General features: G+C 36.5%; 1 protein-coding gene across 1 annotated transcript in view; it reads right to left on the bottom strand.

Annotated features, from left to right (window-relative positions):
• Positions 1-25890, bottom strand: part of brinp3a.2 (bone morphogenetic protein/retinoic acid inducible neural-specific 3a, tandem duplicate 2) — a 57680-nt gene that overhangs the window by 8667 nt on the left and 23123 nt on the right. Inside the window, exons 3-4 of the mRNA XM_058402206.1 lie at positions 12293-12483; positions 8959-9149 (exon numbers count right to left, since the gene is read on the bottom strand). Of these exons, the coding sequence (XP_058258189.1) occupies positions 8959-9149; positions 12293-12483 (382 nt within the window). The remainder of the gene's footprint in view (positions 1-8958; positions 9150-12292; positions 12484-25890) is intronic.

Here is a 25890-nt window from a genome sequence, read left to right as displayed (position 1 = left end):
CATATTCTCGCATAACAGTCCTTTGAAACGTAATCAACTACTTTATTGAATTATTGCTGGAGGGGATTCTTACATACTGCGAATGATTTCATCATCTCTTCTTCACCCTCAAGGAATGAAGGAACATTCTTGTGTGGCGTTCTTTGACATACCTAAGAAATTGTCTAATTATCTTTTCTTGCTGCATAACAATTTCAGATGTGTGATTATGGATTATGGATTAGTTTAAATTTATTTCATAGGCACATCTATTTTCGCTTTGGTTCATGGTTTCCCACATTAACTGCAAGCTGATAGCGGTGCAGTGGGAATTAGCCTTTACTTCATCTTTACTTAAAGAGTGCAGTGCAGTAGCTCTATCTCTGTGCATTTTGCTCAAACGGATCAGCTTCTTTGTTCATGCTAATACCACCATAAACACCGTCACACTCCTCACCTTGTAGATCAACATTACGTTTATGGCATTTGGCAGATTTACAGAAATGAAAGGCATTACATTTATACAAGTGAGCAGCTGAGGGTTATGGACCCAGCAGGGGAAGCTTAGTAGGGCTGGGATTTGAATTCATGACCTTCCTAGACCAATGCCTTTGTCAGTGCCTTAAACTGTAGTGACTGTTGTGTGAAATGTCAAACACTTGTCTGACTGTATATGACTGTAGAAAGGACAGTATTCATAATCACACTCTCCAGTGTCTATTGTAATTCACACTCTTAGGCATCACCCATATGAAGATGTTCTATATTTCTTATTTTCTGTAAAGCTGATTTGAGACAATGTTAAAAGAAATACAAGCTACACAAATAAAACTGATTTGAATTGGATTAAAAATTCAGTTTTTTAATACTCAAACCAGTGCACCTGGCACTGCCAAACATGCACGGTTAAAGTGAGATCACATTTTTCCCCATTATGATGTTTGATGTTAACATTAAGTAAGGTGCAGGTGTTCCTATAAAAGAATAGTGGATAGTGAGTGTATATGCACCATATACAGTACAAAGTCCACCTGCAACACTATTTGTTAAAGGGAAGGTCAGATCTTCTTATTTGTTATAGATGTCCTTGTGAGTGTCTGCTGTTGGGAAAACAAAAGTCTTGATGTCATGTGTACTGCTTCTGATGGAGCAGTATTGCTTATCTGGAGAGAGATTTAGAAACAGATAGTTCCCTCAGTATGTGGGGTCCGTTTTGAAATTCTCAGCTTACTTCTTGGCCCTGATGTCCTGCAGCTCCTGAACTGACAGCTGCTCCTGAAGAGTCAGCCTTTTCTGCTGTGCACACAAATCACTGCAGTCTTGACTTTAAACAGGAGGAAGCTGAGCTGAACCAAGCACTTATTGATGAGGTTCAGATGCTCTCCATGATGGTTCTGTAGAGCTGAGAGACAGCTGGCTGACAGATGTTGAGTTTCTGCCACTCCCATTAAAAAAAAGAAAGAAAAAAAAAAAGCTGATGGTGCTTTTTCATTATGGTTGTTTTCATGTAGAATTGTTGCGTTTATTTTCCATTCGAGAACTTTGGAGAATTTCTAGGAATTTGACTTTATCTTATTCACTTTTTTTTTTATTTCAAGGTGGAAAAGGGGGTGGGATCTTGGAAAAATATCTTATTTTTCAACTGTGTATGTGTATGTGTGCATGAGTGTTGATCTCCAGGATGTTTTCAGTACAGCACAAAGCCAGATGGGCTACTTCTCTCTTGTAGGCAGACTCATCAGTGTTGCTAATGAGGCCTATTATAGTTGTGTCATTTGCAAATTTTATCAGCTTTATGGAAGGGTTGCTAGACACGCACTTGTTGGTGTACAAGGCATAGAGGAGAAGCAAAAGTACACAGCCTCGTGGAGCTCCCGTGGAAATAGATTGGTGATATAACTGGGAGGGTTCCATCCATACAAACTGCTTATTGTCTGATAGGAAGTCAACAATCCACTGGCCGAGGAAGGGGTCCAAACTTTGTTGTAGCAGTTTGCTATGGAGCCATTCTGACACAACTTTTTAAAGGCTGTCTACAAACATGACCTCTGGCATTGGAGCCTGGAGTTTCCAGAAGATTGAGGAGTGAAGTGTAGAACCAGGCCTTGTGAAATGTACAGAATGAAGGAGAGGATCGGTGATGGACTTAAGATGAGATCGATCCAGTATTTGAAAGCATTTTATGAATCCTGTTAAGATAACAGGTCTACAGTCATTCACACCAGTTAAATTGTCTTTCACTTCTACTACTACTACACTGGATTACTCACTGGAAATGTTGGGAATCTTGTACTCAAGTGCAGTCTCAAGCTGTTTTGTGTATTGACTTGGATTTTGTCCCTGACTTTTGTCCCTGGCACTTGGACTTGTCAGGGGCATTGGCTTAATATGGTCTTGGTCTTGACTGAGGCTTTTTAAAATAATATTCATGTTCACTAATTCCTTCTTCCACAAAATATTAGTTCAATGCAAAATGAAGCTAACTAGGTGAAGCAAACGTAGTCTCTGCAAGCCCTGGTCTTAGACTTGTCTTGGATTTGTCAATTGCAGTCTTGACTAGTGCCCTATATATATCATTAATATGACACTGAACACTGCTAATAAATGGTGGACCTTCAAAATGGACATTTCCGGAAAGGTCTTAGTGCTTAAAGAAAGATGACATCCTGCTATTTTAAGTAAGCAGACATACATGTAACTGATTTCCATTTTTCTTAGAATAGTATCAGTTTAGTTTTCATTTAGCCTGTCAGATCCTGACATTTCCAGGCTGACAGGAAGACAAGGTAAGACATGGCTTGCTGCTGCCACTCAATCATAATCTCACAGACGGATTGCAGTGGTAGTAACACAGGCTCACTTCCAACATTGGTGTTCTGTTATGACACTTTTCCACCTTGCATGCATGCATATAGTATAGCTATAGTTACATACTTTACATAGAGAATAATAAAGGATCATTTGGTTGCAGTTATAATTCTAAGTTAATTCTTAGCATTTTATAAATTCTAATAAAGTCTCATGATTGCTTAGTAATTTATAAACATTGTGTAATGTAAAGATCAGTATTTATTATAAGGTGGCATGCAGGAGAAGTAGCTGCAAATTTATGATTTTATTAAAACAAATAATCCAAAAGAATGGTCAAGAATTAAAGGACAAAGGACAGGTGATCACCAAAGAGAACAGACTAGGAAAATAAAAATCTTATATGGAATGATGATATGAAAGTCAGAATAACCAGAAGGAACAAACACACTGAATGGTACTTCAGACTGAATGTTTTGTGAGTGTATATATAGAGGTAAGGGTTGAATAGTGATTGTATAGTGGATGTGTGTAATCAGTACTTGGTAGACTATCAACCTGACACTGAGTGTGTGTGTGTGGGTGGGTGGGGAAGTGGCGTTCTAGGCAGCTATGTGTGTAGACTGTAAGGTGGGTTGGGAACTGGCGTTCAATGTGGCCATGTTTGTCTTTTGAGGTGTTGAGGAGTTCCTTGTTGATTCCGGCAGTGACATGACATAACGCCATGTGGTGTATTGTACAACATTTCTAATGAATAATTAAAAGGATAGTTTGTTTTATTACTAACAAATTTGCAAAAAAATGTTTATGAAGTTACATTACCTAACTTGCAAAGTATTAAAGTTAACGATAATAATGATTTATGTATAGCGGCTTCGTAAAAAGTGTTAGTGATCCATTTCCAGGCATAAAATGCACACCTAGCAAAACTGATGAAAGAATTGTGGGAGACAAAAAAAAAGAAGAAAAATCTAATAAGAAAAATATTCATAATATGTCAAAGAAAAGCACAGTGTTAGGTAATACTTGTAGATACTTGTAATACAGCTGTTCAAACTTTGTTGAAAAATGCCTAATGGCAGATTATGTATTGCTTGAGCCTGTGCCTGTTGTTTTCCCATAACATGTGGCATTAACAGCCTGTACCTCACATAATACAGTTGGCTTCGGTTTAGATTTCCAAACGTGGGCATTAAAGCAATTAAATCTGTAATTCTATTAAAGCAACTTTATAAATAGTTGCAGATGTTACAGTTATGTTGCCTGCTTATGAGCCAAACTTAATTTGTTATGGAGACATGAAAGTAGTATATTATATAGCTCATGTTTTATAAGCAGCATTTATCACTTTAATAGAAATGCCTGTACACCTGTGCACTCATTCATGCAGTCATGCAGTAAGCCAAACCATGTGGCATCAGTGCAATGCACAAAATCAATCTGATACCGGTCCAGAGTTGGATGTCCGAGTGTAAGGGACATCAAGTGTACAGAAATTCAAGTAATCATTTTTTACAACCATAGTGAGCAGAAACGCATCCCAAAACACCAAGTCTTGATGCACATTGGCTACAATAGCCACAGACCACACCAGGTTCCACTCATTTCATCCAAGAACTGAATCCTGGGGCTACAAATGGTACAGGATCACACAAACTAGCCAACTGGACTGGATTGGATTCCCAATTATATTTAATTGTTCAACACTCAATGTGAACCTGTCTTTAATATAACACTCATTTAGAAAGGAATTTAGGAATAAGGAACCAAGAACTTGCTCATTAATAGATCTTTAAAAAGCAGAATCAGAAATTCAAGCTGGAGAAAGGCAGGAGGGAAGAATGGCACTGTGTTGAAGACTGCATTACAGTTAGCAGTATTAAAGACTGTGGAATCATGAGAGAGCGGGAGATCATTAGTGGCTCTAACAAGTGCCCACTCACTGCTAGGCTGAGATTGGTCATGAGATAATAGATTAACAAGCCTTGAACAGGGCAGTTGGGCCAAATTAAGATGGCAGATGAAGTGAATAGATTACAAATAGTATAAAGACAAAGTCTCAATTAGTGAATATGAGATGAATGAATGACTGCACATAGCAGCAATATCCAGAGGATTCATCTTGTTATTATTTGGTATACCTGAAGGAGGATATTAAAAAAAAAAAAAAAAAAAAAATAATAATAATAATAATAATAATAATAATAATAATAATAGTGAACACATTTGACCTTGCTATGACCATGACCTTGTTCAGATCAATTACAAAATCTAATCAACTGAGTAATTTGCTGGTCACAATAAAAAGACACAAAAAAATAAATACTGGAAGAATTCAGCCTCTCTTTCTTGCAATAACAGAATCATGAACGGAAGAACAGATGGATGCACAAACTCAGAGCCAACTCGAAACAGAATTCTCCTGCCACTAGGTGGTGAGGGCTTTCTGTTTTCGGGTTGTTACATAAAAAGTTTAAGAAAGCTTCACTGTGGTGGCACACTAGAAAAGAAAGAAAAAGAAAGAGACTGATTATAAGATATGATGGGAAGTTTTGGCTGTGTGAGGGGCTGAGTGTGTTCCCATGACACACAGAGATTCATCCTTGCTCCCTCAGGAGTCTGGCCAGCTGGTGCTTGCTGAACAACCCAAAGCCCCTATCACCACTACCAGCACCCCCGCCTACTGTCTTCAAAGGCTTCTCTTTTTATGGTGCCAGAATGGGTGAAGACCCGGAAGTGAGAATGATAGGGCTCGTATTCCCTGGCGTTGGAAACCTAGACATGTGGCCTCTGCCAGCTGGACCGCATCCACCAAAGTGTTGCGCTGGTGGCATTGTACCTACTCCACTGTGCCAAGCAACAAACTGCTTCAGCTTCAACATCATTTATTCATCCAGCTCTATACTCTGGAATCTCAGGGTCAGGCTCAAGTGGTAATTGATATCATATCACATAGTTAAGCTAAACTCAAGAAAAGGCCTGAAGAATTGGGGTGGGGGGTGGGTGGGGGGTGTTATAAGTTAAATATAATACCAGAGAAAAGAAGAAATTAAAAGTGAGAATTATAAATGACAGAAAGAGAGTATAAAGGTAGGATTAGAGGGAGATTAGTGGTGTCAGGAAAGAAGGGAGTGCTGTAGATTAGGGTGGTCAACCAGTGGACCGTGGCATCGAGTATTTCAGTGGATCAAAGTGAGCACTCAGACAATACGTAAAGAGCAGAACCAAAAAATATTTTTTTTTAAAAAGAAGATGGCTAGTGACAAGCATTGATGTGTCTTATTCATAGCCATGAGGTAATAACTGTTGTCATCACCTTTCAGTCACCTTAGTACTGTCAGGTAAGAATTTTCACACGTTTTAGCTCTGTAGCTTCCAAGAAGAAGTGATTACTGATGGATTTTTGTTTTTAACTTCAATGAGAAGATATTCAGAATAATCAACATAACATTCACAGAAGACCTACATGTACATGTGAGTGAACAGGTAAAATAATAAATAAACATCTTCTAGATGCTGAGATTATACTTTAATGGGCAGATTTGCAAGTTGTCATGCTAGATTTGGAAAACGGTCAACTTACGAACAAAATGTTGCCAGCCAGTCACAAAGCAGCTTGAGTCGTTCCACATTAGGAAGCAAGCTGTGCAGAACCATGCTGGAGCGATACATCATGACTTAGTAAAGGCTCTGTTACACCCACCAGTGCACTAAAAGGATTTGCTGCAAAATGAGTTGCTAAATTTCTCTTTCAAATAACCCAATGGGGGAGAGCCAGGAGCCATATTCCTCACCCGAGTCCCATTTAATTTAGAATTCACACACCAGAACACTTATTTCTGACTGTCATGTGAAATTCAGGCATGGGTCAAAATTCAGTAGATATGATGCACATGTCAAAGGTCCCTGAATCATTCTCCTGTGCTGATAGAGTTGCACTACACTGTCACACTCACTGCTCCCATCACTCAAGGAACATCTCAGCTTTCTGTGCACAAACACACGCCTCAATAAGAGCAAGAGCAACTGTAAGCAAGTGACAGAGGCAAAAACCTCCTCCATGCGGGATCCTGCTCTCCCAACTGCAACGAAAATGCCTATGTGCAACAATTGTAGGTTGTCGAGGCAAGGCACTTCTTCAAGTAATAAATTATGGAGGCATAATGAAGGGGTGGCCCAGAATAGGAGCATCACCACACTCCTACATACAAGTTCCCTCAAAAAAGTAAAAGTAGCTCTTTGGAGGAATTACTGGCCTTTTCCTGGTCAATTCATTAAACATCATCAGAGATGGAATGTATCATCAGAGAAAAATGTAGATATTGGGTCATATTTATCAATCTTTTAATAAACCTTACACATGTTCAGTAAACGTTTTGGCAAGACAGATCTTTTTTCACATATGTTGATCAATGCCAATCATCCAGAAATGACCACAAGCGGTCACAACACAGATGATTTGTATTTAAACACCATTAAAGCCAAACCTTACAGAATGTGGATGTGTGCTAAATATACCAGCAATTACAGTACACCAGTTACCATAGACACTGACTAATTCTTCCTCTTTTCATCGGGTGCCTTTTATATGTCTTTTGTCTGGATTGAATATGTGGTCTTAATTTACCTTCATTTGTTTGAATTCCTTCAATTTTTATTAAATTTGTGTGTACAATTTGAAAATATTGAACCTTACAGCCTAATCCATTTATATATTTGAAAGAACTCATCACCAGTTGTATGATTTGCAGCTGATCAGTCAAGGTTCACATTAGTAAAGCTTCTTATAGTATGTAAATTTACACAATCTTAGGCACTCTTGTGGAATTCGAACAATTTTCTAAACCAACTGGTCTTTCAGGAATGTCACATTGCTTGTGTAAATGCTCCTTTAAATGATTTAACAATAAATTTATTTGTCTCCAGATTGATAAATGTTTACCTCAAGCTGTTGGAAAGCTATGTGTGGCAGAGTGAAACAGATATAGGCCTAATCAATTCAGTTTGTAATCAGATACCGGCTGTCAAAACATTTGTGATGCTCCTGCGCTGCAGTCTTAATGAGATTTTTCAATGCAGTTTTGTCCTTTTACACTTTTTGGGGTAAATCGACTTTAAAATGCAATTACGTTACTTCAGGTTGAGATAGATACTATAGAAGAAAAAAAACATATTGCTCTTTGGAAAAGCTTGTAGTTTTCAGAGCTGTGTACGTATAGGGGATGTCAAAACTTCACAGTCTGAAGGGGTTTCTCAGGCCACTACACATATTAATTCCATTAGGAATGAATTTTATTTAACAACAAAACAATTAACCTCAATTAACCAACAGGATTTCTTCTGGTCTGTGCTCTGATCTGAATTTTTCGTGATAGCATTTCTTCTGGTCTGTGCTCTGATCTGAATTTTTCGTGATAGCATTTCTTCTGGTCTGTGCTCTGATCTGAATTTTTCGTGATAGCATTTCTCCTGGTCTGTGCTCTGATCTGAATTTTTCGTGATAGCATTTCTTCTGGTCTGTGCTCTGATCTGAATTTTTCGTGATAGCATTTCTCCTGGTCTGTGCTCTGATCTGAATTTTTCGTGATAGCATTTCTCCTGGTCTGTGCTCTGATCTGAATTTTTCGTGATAGCATTTCGTCTGGTCTTATAAAGAATAGCCTTGTAGGGTAATAATAAATGAATGAACCCTGGCTTTAGGATTTAATAGAAGTAATCTTTATGAGAATCCAGGGTTTATAGAGAAAATTGATCAAGTGACAGCCAAACAGAGATAGAGAGTTGTGTGTTCAGCTGGAGATACAAATATCCTGCTAACTTTGTGTTATAGTTCCAAGCAAAGTAACGTAGCTGTCATGCATCATGCTAAGGCTGAGGAGTAGAAAAGATAAAACTAATACACAATTAAGTAAAACTTTCTTTAAAAATGAGAGCATTTTATTGAACTTATTTAATGCAGTCCTGTTCACATAATGTGTGGAAAGCTAACTAATCCAAAATATTGCCATAACCTACATCACATCATGAGACCCCAAAGACACGCACACATTGTGTTAAAAAAAAGTTATGAATATCACATTATGCCATTATGCTGTGTTACTACGAGTGATGGTTTGGTTTGAGTGCTTTTGAGAAACATAACAGTCAGACTAGACATGACTAATGACCCACCTTGATGGCAGTGGAGGCGATCTGGAGGTGGTGCAGTTTGCGCAGTGTGCTCTCTCTGTCTATAAAGTAGGAGGCAGCCAGCTGGTGGAGTGCTTCCAGAGTCACAGCTGTACTGTTGCTTGTGTAGTCACTCACTTCTGCTTTCTTGCTAAGCTTCCTCTTGTCTACAAATATAGTTAGAGCCTCTTCACCTAAAACAAAAAAAAAAAAGGTTTAAAAAATCATCTGAATCATAATCTTGATACTACTCTTTGGGTGAAGTATGATTTTATTTGTGAACTTTCAGAAATATCCATTATGTGTTTGGGTTTATTGTTTAGGATTACTGAAGGCATATTTCCTCTTTGTTTATACTTTCTTCACAAAAAGACCTAGTCCAGTGCAGATTTTACTTATCACCTTCAGCTCAGATTTTAATACAGACTGCTAGGCATATTGGGGGGAATTAATGTAATGTTTACTGAATCAGCATGCTTTTAACAAACCACAGACTGGTTATAGATTCTCTAACAGGAATATGTTATAAGAAAGTGGCATCCCAGGAATTAGTGTTCATATTCTGGAGCAGCATTTCACCTCCTGAAGAGGAGACTAAATGGTGAAACACCCAAAACAAACAACCAAATTAAAATAAACTACTAAGAGAAAGTGTTGAAAAGCATCATAAAAAAAGAATGCTAGTTTAGTGATTACAAGCAAGACATACAGGGGATCTTGTTCAATATGTCAATATTTTTGCTCATACAATAATTGAGTGAATTGCCACCCAAGGTGCCATGTTGTTTAACATATCTAGAAGTAAACATCAAGAAATTAAATCTAAATTTTTTATCCAACGTTTCATTCATCTTTTGTTCTCAAAACCAAATGTATTTAGTGTATAGAAAACAAAAGAATTGGCCTTGCCATTCCAGTAGTTTCAGAAAAAAATTATGTCTTTCACATACACATATAAAAATAATTACGTGACTCTAGTTGCTCTCTGCTCTAATTACAAGGTAATAGGCTTTCATTAGATTTCTATTCTTTAAATCAGATGAAGTTTTCTTTTCACCAACAGAATTTAACGATCAGCCCTTAACAACCCTCCCGCCTCTCTGTCTCTCTCGCTTTCTCTGTCTCTCTCGCTCTCTCTTTCAGTGCGCATCCATTACACATTTTTCGAAGTATCTAGCAGCATTTTTAATGGCAAACCAACCATTCAGTAACCATTTATAAGAAGGCCAGCGAGACGTTTTTAATTAGTGAGCTTAGAGGATTTGGGGTAAGTGAAGATATTTGCATTAGCCTTGATGGAAATAAATGTCAAGACCAAAATACTATAGCTGGCAAGTTTATAGGCAGTGTGTAAAATAAAGCAACTTGATTTGTTGTACGTAGTGGTTTTGTAGAAAGGTCCAGCCAGTGGAACAAGAATCACACCTCCTCCATCACGCTTGAGTTCCGGTTATATTGCAATGCTGATAATTAAGAAAAAATCTCTCTCTCTCTCTCTCTCTCTCTCTCTCAAATGCATATCAATAATAATTACAAATGCGTTTTTGTGTATAATTATTTATTACTTTACTTATTTTATTTCATTTATTTATTTCATATTTAATTGAATTATTTGTTAAAGGTTGATTCTATTCTATTTGATCGTAATGTATTCTATTTCATATGAAACTGCATTACATATTATATTTGAATTATATTTTTATGTAATGCATAGCATTAGCTTACTTCATAGTAAAATATCCAACAGCAATGTGGTGTTGATTACTAAAAGCAGATTTTTTTATCATTCTCTCAGTAATCTGCAACTGATCACACACATTCTCTTTGTAGTTTATAGTTCACTTTGTAGTTATGTTTAATCTATAAAACACGTGGAAGTCTGGAAGACTTCCCTGTGTTGACACTGAAGTGAATAAATGTTAAATAAACCTCCTCTTAAAAAAAAAAGATTCATGTCAATAAATGCAAATGGGTTTTACCTTAGGAAAAAAATAACATATTTGAATGAGTGGTATTATATAAACCTGTGATATGCAGCTACACTTCTGTTAGGGCTTCTGGGAAAGAAAAACAATCAATACCTTTTTATTCATTCATTCATTCATTCATTCATTCATTACCGATTTAGTTCTTTATTTCATCTTGGCCCATTCCCACCCCCCATCACATGGCAGCTATGTGACTGGGACGGTGAAGGCAATCATGTGCTTTCAGTGAAACACGTGAAGCCAGCCAACTGCATCTTTTTTTAAAATTGCTGCTCAAGCTGTGTCACGGGATGGTGTAACACACATAGAGGAAAGCACTGTCCACCCCCTACCACATGCATCACATCCCAGACACCCAAGGTTGGCCAGGGTTGCTATTTTTTCCTCCCACCTCTTGAACATGGATATCTGTCTGATTTTTTAGGATTTGAGCTTGAGATCACAGGACACTTTTATACTAAGTGCTTTTATGAAACAACATTAATATTTCTCCCTGTAATATTACTCAGTTTTACAACATATCTATACACTGAGCTCCACTGAAATGCTGTATGCACACATCAGTTCGCACTTGATCCGAATAAATTGACAGTCATTTTAAATCAAAATTGCTTTTATATTGTGCACATTATGTTCCTATTCTTTCCATTTACTATTACAGCTTCTGATTTATTCAATTTGATATCAGTAGGTCATACTGACTCCATTTCTCACATCAATCATTATGTTTTTCTTTTTTACCTCACAAAGGCCAAATGCTACGATCTAGACTTCAATTTGAAGTTAAGAAACATTTGTAGCATAAGTCACAGGCCTGGCACTCTATTTCCACTTTCTCCCAGTACACAGTATTGCTTGTTTACCAGAGAGATGGAGGTCACATGCCTCGAAGAGTTTTGCATTATATGGAGCTACTTGTAAGTGCAACCTTTGGTAGTCTGAGTGCCGGAGGAGTAATCGACAAGTGTGGTTTTCACAGAGGAATCCAATTTCAGACATGATCCCTGGCTTTGTTACCAAAATAATCATGTCACTGTTACATTGAAGTCATCTAGCTGCACCTGCTTCCCACGTCCCGCTCTACACCACAGTAAATATAGGGCACAAGGAATCGGCACTTGTCAACAGTCACTTTCCTTGTTTCAGAATAGCAGCAATATGCTTGAGTTTTGTTTGCTTGATCTAGGACTGTCTGTTACAAGCCAGCTTTTCTTGTCTTGTAACACTAACTCCCATATGGAGTAGGCACTGTCTAGGCAAATGTCTTTTTGCCTGACATATCATTTTCTTCCCCTCGTTTACACTAGTGTGTGCTTTCTGACATTCAGCAGGATGTAAGATATCTCTACCTCCCAGCGTGGCCGACAGGAGGAAATGTGTCCCATATTTTTTAATAAGGTTGTCGCTAATTAGCTTCACAGAGGGTCTGCGTCCAAGGAGTCGGATGTTGCGGACGAACTCGGGCGTGAGGGGTAAAGGGGAGTCCAGGAAATCCCTCCTCTCCACAGCCAGGTTGTTCACTTTCCAGCGTCCGAACTCCCTGCAAAATAATCAATGACACATTAAACAAGCTAATCTTGAATAATTGGTTTTAATTAACACACATGTACTCCTCCGGAGGAAAAGGAAGAGGACATAACCCGTGCTAGACCGTTAGTTTTCAATTTTAGAAAACATTAATTTTGAGACTAAAACCTGAAAGCTTTCACATGGAGAAGAAATCAGCTCAGAACCTGCAGCTGACAGGTGCTATTTGTAATAAACACATCAGAACAGAAATCAGCCCTGACATGAAGGTCCACAGAAACCTAACCAGTTCTGACATCACATGCATTCATAAGCTTAAAAATAAGAACAATATGTTAGAAAATCCAAGGGTTCGGGAAGTAAAATAACATTCAGGCTGCAGTGTCTCATCTTATATTTTTCCATCTACATAGAGAATGTAGTTTACATTTACTATGAAGGTCATTCTTATCATAATAAACTAAGAACACATCCATATCTTGTTATAATGCCTTCATGAGGCAGTATATACGATATTATAATAATTGTTTGTTAAAATACATTGCTGTTCATAGACATATTTAAGTTAACATGATGCATAAGTAGCATTTGTATTTCCAAAGATATATATATATACACTATTTTTCCTTGTTATTGGTGATATAATGCATTACAAACACTAGTTATGCATCATATTAACTTTCAAACTGTATATCAATGGATTGTATATACATGAATTTGGAAGGTGTACAGGGCAGTGGTGAGACCGGCCATGCTGTATGGTTTAGAGACAGTGCCACTGAGGAAGAGACAGGAGTCAGAGCTGGAGGTAGCAGAGCTGAAGATGTTGAGGTTCTCTTTGGGAGTGACAAAGTTGGACAGGATTAGGAACGAGTACATCAGAGGGACAGCTCATGTTGGATGTTTGGGGGACAAAGTTAGGGAGGCCAGGTTAAGATGGTTTGGACCAGAGGAGGGAGAGTGACTATACTGGTAGGAGAATGTTGGACATGGAGCTGCCAGGCAGGAGGAAAAGAGGAAGGCCAAAGAGGAGGTATATGGATGTAATAAATGAGGATATGAAGCTAGTGGGTGTAAGTGTTGAGGATGCAGAAGATAGGGATAGGTGGAGAGAGATGATTCACTGTGGCGACCCCTGAAGGGAAAAGCCGAAAGAAGAAGAAGTATATACATGAATTTGGTGAATTTTGTTTCAACAAAATGGATCTTAATTTCTTTGGGATTGCCGATATACCAGTTCTAAATGGTTATGAATGAACATCAAAGAGGCAATTATCTATATTTATCATAAAAAAGTATGTAATTAATTGCTCAAACTAACTACCCCATGAACAAAGATGGCTTTGCTAGCCTTGTGTCAGGGTCATAAATAACTCCAGGACTGCTTTGTCTTAATAAAGCCTTCATCATATTGTTTGCATAAAGATAGGATTTGCATTCAGGCTATGGCAATTAAATAAGCGAGCCCTTCTGTCGTCCCCTCGCTTTGTTTTACTCATTATTTCTCTCTGTCATATCTCTTCATCATGTTGCTTTCGAAGCAATCAAGCATAAATAAAAGAAAGAAAGTAAAAGAGAAAAAAAAAACAAAAAACACACAAGCACACAACCACAGAGGTCTTCGGTGATTATATCACTGCATTATGAATCTCACTCAGAAACAGAGCTGTTTAATGGCAGCATGTTCTATCTTGCCTTTAGTCATGTGAGAAACAACGGGCAACCTCATCCTCAGGTGATGGATAGGGTTAGTAAGGCCCTTTGAAAGGAGATACATCATGTTAAATCAGAAGTAATGACAGCGACCTCCTGACCAGATGCTTGATTGATTCTTTCCAGAAAATGAACTTAATTTCACCTACCGTTTTTGCAATTCATAAGGCGGCCAAACAGGATTTCATATTAAATTATATTAAGAATCAAGTGCACTACAGTAGGGTGCAAGCTGTTTATTTGGAAGGAAGTCAAATGCAATTTTCAGGTATATTATAAAGTGTAATTTTAACTGCAGTGAAAGAGTCAATATACCTGGCATAAGGTGTTACATCAGCCACAACTGGGCCTTCTGGCATTGTAAAATTTGATGCTTTATCTCAATTTTATGTGACACAGTGGTAAGCCTTATATGGCTTATCTGGCAGATCTGGTGCGGGAGCTGTTAGTGCCCTCAGCAGTTCAAAGGTTCTGTGCAACAGAGGGAGAAAATCTGCTCTGTCATTTTATTCCTGAGTTACTAGCGAGCGTGATAAGCCTGCCTTGTTTTATCTTAAGCCCCTTATTAGGTCTTGTCATTCGAACCCCAGCAGGGTGTTGGCCACTCTCTGAAGCACTTCATGGAGATTTCAGGGAACAACCTGATTTGCTCATTATCTGAATTCTCATCTTCAAACCCTGTCAAATACAAGGAACAGCTAAGGCTTATATGATAGACAGATAGGTGAATAGATAGGTATATTTCTTTCTTTATTTGACCAGTTCTGATGAAATCTGGTTGCAGTTCATTTAAAGCTACTGTAAAAATCTTTGATATAGGCAATAACTATGACTGCATCACAATAATTGAATTCTGTGTTAATGCACTAGGTTTTAAACCAGCAGTTTGAATCATTAAGCCATTAGGAATGTTATGATCTTTTTCTATTACTTACATTTACATGTATTCTTAGACAGTAGTAGATGCCTTTATACACAGAAACTTACTAATGAGGAAACAGGAGCGAAGAAATGTACCAAGCAGAGGACAATACAAGTAGTGCTACCATATGCGATTTTTAATTGAGTGCAAAGAGTAAAGATAGAGTAGGTGTAGTGTTTTTTTTTTTACTATTAACAACCTACATAGAAGTAATATTTGCATTTGGCAGATCCAGAGCAACTTACATTTTTTTTCTCTCATGTTATACAATTGAGGGTTAAGGGCCTTGCTTGCTTGGTGGACCTGGGATTCAAACTCGCACCCTTTTAATCAGTAGTCCAACAACTTAAGCACCAAACTACCACATGCCAAATAATTCTTGTGAATAATATTAGCAATAAATTGAACTATGGATTGTACCATATTGTTTTCTGTTCCCATTTTATAATTGCCATAAGCTACTTGATGCTTTGTGATATGGTGATTTTATCACCGTTGAGGCAAGGGATAGGAAGGGGGGGAGTTCGGTACTCTGGTTAGTGTTATTCCTAAGCACACCCTTGCCCATGATAAAAGCACTGTAATGCACATCTCTCAGGCTATTTGCCGGATTTATAATATCACACAAAAACATTACCCCCACCGAAATAAAGAAATAAAGAAATAAAGAAATGTAGGCCAGATATACTATACTCTTTTCCCTCGATTTCAAGTGCAATTAGCATATTTTCTACCTGGACTAAAAGTAGCTTGTTATGTACAAAACTGGCTTACAGGCCTTAATGCTTAATTTATGTACCGTGAATATAGTAACAGCTAAAGTCTGCTTTTCTTCCTCATACATATGCATTTAAGGAAGACATGCACAAAATGTCGTAATTCAGTGCAATTAAAGGGTTCTGGTCAATTAGTGACAGCTAGTTTGGCAGATCATTTCCTCCAATGCCCAAAATGAGGCGTAAATTAGTATGTTGCTTGGAGCTATACAGCATTGTTGCCAGGTGCGTAATTTTGTTGCAGACTTCTCAGGCTATGGATTGAGTTGATTTTTTACAATTTTTGGCAAATGGTAGATCATTAACTTTTGCTCTGTATATTGGTGTTTGAATGCATTTGTATATTTGAATCCGGCTTTTTAACATCCTTGTATATTATCATCATTTATAATAATTTTTGTAATAATACAAGATCATTAGACCTCATTTCTGAACTCAGGTGTTTTGCATGGTCTCTCTCTTTCAGAATGGGTTTTCCCAAAGGTCTCAGTTATTTTATCTTATACCATTGTATAATTACACTCTGCATTGGACTGGCTTCACATCCAGTATATATATATATATATATATATATATATATATATATATATATATATAGATATATATATATATTATAGCATACCAAATAAATAAATAAATACAAGTGTATTACCGTATTTATACAGTAAAATACAGAGCTATTATTCACATTCTATTGTTTGTTTGGAAAAAAAATCAAACATACTTCTTTTTATTTGTAATTTATTAGTCACAGAGACTCCCACCTCAGCCTCGTGACCACACCCTCAATCACCTGAATACTGACACCACACCTGACACTCATTAACAGACACACTATTTAACACCCTTTCCTTCACACGAGCAGCGGCTAGTATTATCGTTACGTGATTTTCGTCCAGGCTGCCTTCTATGTGGATTACTAGCTGCTGCTCCTGCCTCGTCTCTCCCCGTGTGGACGTTTCCCCTGATCTCCCCTCTCCCATGATCTTTTCAGTTCATCGCCAGTTTGCACTGTTTTGGATTCTCAATAAAGTCACTGTCACTTGACTCACCATCAGCTCTCCTGTCTCTGTTCCTGGGTCCGTGTGACAATTATTATTTAATGTTTTCCCAACCTTGATCTTTATTAACAAATTCTGCCCTACAAAATGTTCAGGACAGGAGTTTCTCCAGAACCAAGGTTGAAAATCTGTGCATTAGATCAAAAGCAGTCATTTTGCACATCACTCTATGAATGCATATGTGTAAATGATTTGGTTTTCTCAGTATTCTCATAGATTTTCCTGACCTATCTCTAATAGTCAATTGTATGACCTTGGGACCTTGGTGACGTTTCCAATTTTCCAAATGTTATAAGAGCTGTATTTGGAAATGTGGTTTATTTGCACACTTTTATAGGAAATATCGTATTCAATATGCAGCGGCCTTTTCTCTGGGGTAAAACCAATTACCTTGGGAATATAGCTTCTTATCAGCCATATCAACGCCCTGTGATGCTGTCTGCCTGTCCTGACACAAGCCTCATTCATGTATAAAGAACTTTTATTTATTAACAAATGTTAGATTTCCTGGCTGAACCTGCATTTTCAATTCATTTCTGTGCTTTCTTAGAGATCTGGAATTGACCATTTCCATCATTTCGTTAAACCCTGTGCCTTGAATACACACCTGGTGCTGTTTTCATGATCATCTATAGCCTTAATAAATTGAACATTGATTTCAGATGCATAGTGAGTGCAGACTGCAGCCACGTCAAGCACTGAACATCCTTATCTATGTACAGCTTGCCCTGTGGACCTAAAGTTGTAACAGAACTTTTTCAAAGGAGAATGGTACAAAAGTCTTTTGTATGAATGGAACTGTCAATAAACAACCCAGCTTTTAAAAGACTTGACCTTTTAGGTTCAGACCCGCTTTTAAATCCTCAGCACTAAGTGTCTATGTGTCTATGGCAACATCTTCAGCAGGACTGGCTGCTATAAATGGGTTAAATATATACTTCATATATACAGGTCTCTTAAGAGTCCAATAAGACTTTGTGACTCCCCACACACACATACACACACAGAGACACACACACTCCAATGCATACTTCACTTTTTACTGTTACTACTATGTAACAATTTCACATCAATATTCTATTTATCATGCATTTCCCCCTTGGGTCCTCTGACCCCCTGTTTTTTGTATTATACTTTTACCTCATGCTTTTGGACTTCTTATCTGCAATTAATTAATTAATTTATTTATTATTTATTCATATGCACACTCTAACAAGGAGTGGACAGGTTGCTCTAACAAGGAGGCTAAAGACTGCAACCTCTAGAGTCAGTCGCTAGTTCGCCTTTTGAGATCAGGGGAGTGAGGTTTACCTGCACAGCACCTACCGCTGGCCTCCGTTACACTCACCCCCCTAAACCTCACTCCCATCCAGGTCACGGCACCAGTGTAACTCCCCGGGTCCTACTCGCCACCGCTCCAAGCGGGTCTCCAGCATGGGAGACGGGTACTCTAACAAGGAGGCTAAAGACTGCAGCCACTATCATCAGTCACCAGTGCGCCTCTTGAGATCAGGGGAGTGAGTGGCCTTTGTTACATATACAATGTAATAAGCACTATATAAGCTATTCAGTGTAATAAGCACTATACAATATTTATCTATTTTAGTAACTTCTATTTTGTATGTGAAGTTTATATATGTAAATGAATTGTATCCTTAACAGCCTGATATATAATACTTTACCAAGCCTCAGGTAAAATCTTGGCATAATTGTGACTAAATCACAAGAATTGAATTCTGTATTAATGCACTAGGTTTTAAACCAGCAGTTTGAATCATAAAGCCATTATAAATGTTATGATCTTTTTCTATTACTTACATTTACATGTGTTTGTAGACACTTTTATCCACAGAAACTTACTAATGAGGAAACAGGAGCAACGCAATATACCAAGTGGAGGACAATACAAGTAATGCTACCATACAAGATTTTTAATTGAGTGCAAAGAGTAAAGAACAGCTTTTTTTTCTTACTATTAACAACCTACACAGACAAAATATGTGCATCCAGAGCAACTTACATTTTTGAGCTCATTTTATACAGTTGAGGGTTAAGGGTCTTGCTCAGGGGCCCAGTGGTGGCAGCTTGGTGGACCTGGGACACAAACTCATAACCTTCCAATCAATAGCCCAACACCTTAAGCACCAAGCTACCACAACCCGAATACTTCTTGTGAATACTATTAATAATACCTTCAAATAGTATTTGGACACTAGATTCTACCATATTGCTCCCATTTTATAATTGTAATAAGCTACTTAATGCTTTGTGATACAGGGATTTTATCCCCGGTGGGGTGGAGGAGAAAAGATCAGCTCAAAACTCAACACTATAGCAAGTGCACATGTAGCCAAAGTGAAGCAGGAAAGAATCACACACAGCAGGACTAATACACCCAACTCCTTGTCAAGGGAGAAGTTAGACTTGGATAACATTCTCATAAAAACCCATTAAAATTGCTGCATATGACTTTTCAGAAGCACCAGAGGAAACTCTAACCAGCACCGGACCTCTGAACTCTGTTATGGTAAGATATCAAAATATTTCTTATTATGAGCTCATTATAAATTAACAGTTAACACATAAAATGAATAAATGAACACTTGTCATGCTTTAAATTGTCTTACTGTATTAACAGAGAACTCTGCTTCTGTCTATAAATAAATGAAACATCTGGCCGTGGAATTATTTCAAACTTGGAATGAATCAAAGTGTCTAGAAATACAGTAGCTTTCATAATCATATATTCTGTGGTTTATTGTATCTTATAATAGGACAGTACTACAATACTTCCTATTCAATACAGGTCCTTTAACGCTTATACTGCAAGCATGATCTTTTCACATGCTAAAATGTCAATTTTTGAAAATAATCATAACACATGAAGAAATAAATCTTCATGCAGTCACTCTCTTGCTCTTGCAATTTCTAAAAAGCAGGTTGTTATCAAAATTAGCAGTACATCTGGCACTAAAGTCAAGCTTTAATCTTTAATTTCTGTAACTAGCTATCAGCCTGTGATTGCTGCCACACATCTAGGTCATTCAGGATCGTTTAATTATCCCAAAATGAATCTTAAATGAAGAAAAACACAATCCCTATAGAAATATGAGTGTTCTGTAATATTAATTATTTTAAAGCCACAATTGCCGTGAATATCTCATTTGCATATAATTTACATATATATCTACTTTGTCCCCCATTTCGAAATGAAATGAACATAACGTACAAGGACAATTTCATTCCAGGTCTGCCTCCCCAGTCTGGCATGCTGGGTCGTCCATTATCAACCCAATTTGGGTCAAATCTACATGACCCAACTGACTGAACCTATCAACTGAGTTGTAAAAATAACCTGGCAGTGCAAGTCATCTTCAATGCCTTATTTCAGATTATTGAATTTTGCCAGAACAGCAACGCTATACTCGAAGGAAGCGTCGGCTCAGAAAATAATATTGTCCGTTTCAATATTTACAGATCGGATGCACATCAGATTCAACTGTTTTCAGAAAGAGTGATATATTCTAGAAATATTTCTAGAAAAGAATCTGCACTTGCGGTAAGGGATCAGATGTCAGCACATAAGGCGTCTGATATGGAAATATTCCAATAATACAATTCTCAAGTGCAAACAGAGTTCATAACACTATTTGTTTACTCTGTGGATTATAACTGTATATACCTATATTTCCTTTAGCATCCGGTAAACAGTGTCCTGACCGCCCAGCATGGAAACTGATCGTCACTCAAGAATTCGACTTTTCGTGGATAAAAACCTGGTGCTGGACTTCCTGCATGCCGATTGTAATCTCCCCTGTCTCCAACACAACCTTGCTGCTAACAGTCGCCTCTCAAGAGTATCCCGATAATGCAGTGTAATAAGTATTAAGAACCCACTAATCACTTGGACGCATGATAAGACTATTAATCTCGCAAAGTATGCAATGAAATACTGATGTCGAACGGCTGCCAAAGGCAAAAAATAAATTCAGGAAATCTTTTAATGGTGAGCCAATCACAGGAGCTATAAAGTACATGCCACAAATCCATAGATGTCAAGTGTAGACGCTGGGACTGGAGGAACATTCAATATTCGTCCTCTGATGAGGGACAAGATTTATGGCGCACTGCAATAATTTTAATAATTTAAGTGCCGAAGTACGCGCACATGTCCTAACAAATCATCCATTTGCACCATGCAGAAGTCAACAAATCCATGTCCACTTAGCAGAATGTGCATGTTACTGCAAAGCGCAGATATGAATGATGAATAAATGTGAAAAACATTATGACAATGGTAATTTATAATAAAATATGCTAAAAAACATATACTAAATTGATTCATCGTATTTGACGGGATGAAGTTATGCTCATAAATATGAATATGCTACCCAGTGACTGTAAAACATTTTCCTACTTAAATTTAAAAGGTTATTAAAGGTTGTTATATGTTACTTACAATAAAATATATTTGTGTGTGTGTGTCTGTGTCTCAGTGTGTTTGTGTGTGTGTATCTCAGTGTCTCAATGCCTTTATGTCTTGTATGTCTCAGGTGTTATTTAATGTTATTCGCTGATTTCGATGCTTGGTTTTCCAGTCCAGTCTCACAGCAAAGTAGCCTCTCTGTATGTCCGCTACACCTGATCAGAGGTAGCAATAACGCCAATATTTAATGACTATGAATAAAAAAGTGATTTCTTTATCCTCTAATGAGAAGCATAGATATTAGCTTAAGTACTTACTGCAATTATATTTTAATGTGTTACACTTGTATTCACACTTGAATACCTACACTTATATAGTGAGAAGTTAATACTGAGGAGCAGAATTTTTATGTTTAATGTTTTATCAGATTTGTCTAATAGTTGCATGAACCCACAAAATGTCACTCTGTAATGAATGCTCTGGGCTGTACATACACTTATAAAAATCTACAAAATGTCATTTGAGGCCAATATTTACGGCATAATACAACGCTATTGTATTCAGAGACATCATCTGCCTTGAGGGCCTTTTTTTTTTAATTATAATCATCAGTTGTAAGCATAGCAGATGTGTCATGGTTATGCCAAAATCTGCACTTGACTACACTACTCATCAAATCCTGCTTATCACATGACACTGCGTGTCACATGTCCAACTGAACACTCATACCTCCTCTGCGTTTCCCAGCATTGGCACCATTACTGTATGTAAGTTCTGATTCTTTGGTGTACAATTATCATGCTCCTGTTAATGTTGTGTTTTCTTTGTTGCTCTGCCTCCATAACCTCTAACTCTCTAGCCTCTATAGTCCTGGTGCTTTGCTATTTATGTTTGTATTTGCTGTTATATAAAAGTAAACTAAAAGTCCACACTTGCATCCAGTGCCTCTGAAAATCTGTGACAAGATGAATGCTTGGTCAGCTTATTCTTCAAACTGTGGGCAATTTAAAAATGTAATTTGTGTAAGGGTGAGTGTAACAGGCCAGCAGTAGGTGCTGTACAGGTAAACCTAACTCCCCTGATCTCAAGACGCAGACTGATGCTAGAGGCTGCAGTCTTTAGCCTCCTTGTTAGAGCAACCTGTCCACTCCTTGTTAAAGTGTGCATATGAATAAATAATAAATAAATTAAATAAATAAAATGGGTATCATTCCTTTCTTTCTTTCTTTCTATGAATAAAAAAAAAATAAATAAATAAATAAATAAAAGTGGTAATTTAATTTAATTAATTCTGACTACTTATAATGGCCTTGATATTTTGTTATTTCTGGGGAAATAATTTGCCATAAATCCTGATTTTATGTCTGTTCAATTCATTATTTTGAGTGCAAATAATATACAAAATAAAATATCTAGAAAATAATAGCATGTGCTTGATCAAATGCTATTTTAGAAGCTGCTCAACAAGGTGGAAGCCATATTGTTAAATAAAACCAAATCTGATTTTGAAAGTGATGAAAGTAATAAACATACTGTAAAAAATAATAAGCAAAGTAAGATGAAGTTTAATGTGTAGAATCTTAAAGGACACCATGTGAAAATGTGACCTTGGTTTTGGGCAAAATTACTACCTGAGAATAAATCAGAGTATGCACTTAGTAATGGACAAACTGGGCAATTTGGCACAGTGTTACATAATAGATGTTCACTGAAAAAAATAATAAAGTAAAAAAGTCTATTAAAATAAATAGAGTGATTATATATATATATATATACATATATTTAAAACAAAATGAAAAAACTAATTAGAGCTGCAACTATAACAACAATATTTTTTTTTATTTTTGATAATTGATTCATTAAAAAATAATTATTCGATTATTATTTTATTATTTTGGACATGTTTTTATTTGATATGTTTTTCTTATTTCTCTTATATTAGATCTTATTTCTCTTAGTGCTTTTATACTCTTATTTCATTACTGATGTGAAGTGAAAGCAGGACACTGACTCGATGACTGGGCAAAGAGCAAGGATTATATTCAAAATATTTCATTTGCGTATGCTAAGGAAGAGAATTCTTAAAACATTAAAAATGAACCATATATTAAACATATATTAAAGATTTCATTATTGAGTGAAGGAATACTTCATAATGGAGTTTGTTGGCAAAATTATTTTGTAATGTTTTTGTAATGTGTAAAGTAATTTTTGCAGTTCTAGTATTAGAAAACTCTAATTCCTACCCTAAAGATAATTCTAATATAATATAATATAATATAATATAATATAATATAATATAATATAATATAATATAATATAATATAATATAATATAATATAATATAATATAATATAATATATATCCTAAAGATAATTCTAATATAATATATATTTTTTATTCTGCTTCAGTCAGGTAGAAGCTAGATAGAAACTCGAGTAAAGATTCTTACACAAATCAATTATGCCATTTGTGTATTGTTTAATTCTAACAGAAAATAAATTTGTGGAAATGAGCCACTATAGGTCATAGGCAGTAACAGTTCCTGCTATACACAATCTAGCCAGTTGTTCAGGGTAGCAACCTGCCAGATGTATTACTATCACACTGTGTTTTATATATAGTAAGCATTCTGTAATTTTTCAGATCTGTTTTATTTCTATTTATTGCTAAAGCCTAACAGCCTTTCCAAAGCTTTTGTTTTTAGCTTTTTCTTTTTTGTGCATTCAATATCGTAAAGCTTTTTTTCTCCCCAACTTTGATCTTTAATTTAAAACTGTTTATTTTTATTTCTATTCATTGCATTTTGCTATTAATATTAAATTTGTTCTTCTTGGCTGCCCCATTGCTGCACTGTCCTTTCCAATTGTCTTTAATGTTTACCATGGCTGTAGCCAAGAGTATTATTCTGAAGGGTGGAAAGTCTACAGCTTCTTTTTAATAGCCGATTCAAATGAGATTTCTTTCCGCGATTGACTCAGGGTTAAATGTGGGGCACTTTGCTGAATATTATAGAAATATATTGAAAGCAGTTGAGTACTGTGGTGTCTGTTATTTTTATTGTCATTCCATTAGAAACCTTGTGTTTTTATTGATCTTTGTTTCCTAAATGTATTGATAGGTGTACAAGAACTGTGGCGATGCTGCCACGTATTGCGTATGTTTGGGGAAGATTGGGCTGGATTGCGGTTATCGTTTCTATTACACACACACACACACACTCACACACAAACACACACACACCACTGGATAACTGATAACTGATCTCAATTAGAGATTGTTTCTTTTTAAATCCTCCTTCACACACTTTTGTTATATAATAAAGATAAATAAAGTGTTACTATATAATTGGTTCTATTTCCTAGAATATAAACAAACTATAGCCTAATTTAAGCCTAATCACAGAGATCCTGACCAGGGAATTACTAAAGATGAATTAATAAACCTTGTAAATGAATCACACATAGAATATTTAAAGTAAAATCCTCCTGATCTTGTGAGTTTTGTTGGGATGTCACTTAAGTTCATATGCGAGTCAAGGCAGGTGAGCGAATACTTTTGGCAATATAGTGTAGATAGATAGATAGATAGATAGATAGATAGATAGATAGATAGATAGATAGATAGATAGATAGATAGATAGATAGATAGATGGATTTACAGTCACACTTAGAACATTTGGGACAAGCCCTTATCCAGATACAGTAGTACTTTAGAAGTATCTATCAACGAATAGACATTATCTATTCCTTCAAATAATGTATTCATATTTAGTTACAAGCCTGTAAGTCATTATAAATATTCATATCCTAAAACTTTTCTGTTTAGGCTCTGGAGATTACAAATGTAGTTAGCAACACAGTATATATATGCAAGATCAGCAGAATGTTTCGCATTCCATGTTTCATTTTATATTCCACATTATACACACCGTGACTTATTTTAAAAATGTCACAATATGTGTTTTTTTCCCCCTCGCATTTTCCAATCTGAGCTTGTTTATAATTGTTGATTTAGTCGAGGCATGTTGGAAATGTACCCATTAAACCCCCCACCCCTTATCCCTTCAGATTTTTTTTTTTTTTTGAGAAAGCAAAAACTAAACGCATTAAACTTTCCTTCAATATCCAAACAGCAGATTTGCTGACATGACACATTAAATATTGTAAATGAAATGCAAATGCAACACACTCAGAGAGACAAGAGTTAATCTACAGTGCTGAGCACATGAGACTCTCAAATTAAGCCTGAGGAGTACACATGGGGATAGAAAAATAAAAAAAAAAAAAGTTCTTGTGGATCATGTCTTGATCACATCTGGCTTAGATAAACATTACTTCTCAGGGGTCTTAGCAATTATATGCAAAACAGCTGTCAAACATGCTGCTTCGTTTCAACCCACATCTTTGGCGCAAACATGAAGCCACCCATAAAATGATGAACTCCAGTATGCTTTGGATGATGACACTCTATGTCATTCATAATAAGTGTAAGTCTAGTACTCAAGCAATGTTTTTTTTTT

Source organism: Hemibagrus wyckioides, linkage group LG11 (assembly GCF_019097595.1).
Source record: "Hemibagrus wyckioides isolate EC202008001 linkage group LG11, SWU_Hwy_1.0, whole genome shotgun sequence".
Taxonomy (NCBI): Eukaryota; Metazoa; Chordata; class Actinopteri; order Siluriformes; family Bagridae; genus Hemibagrus; species Hemibagrus wyckioides.
The sequence above is the reverse complement of the archived record's forward strand: the minus strand, read 5'-3'. Positions and strand labels throughout refer to the sequence as shown.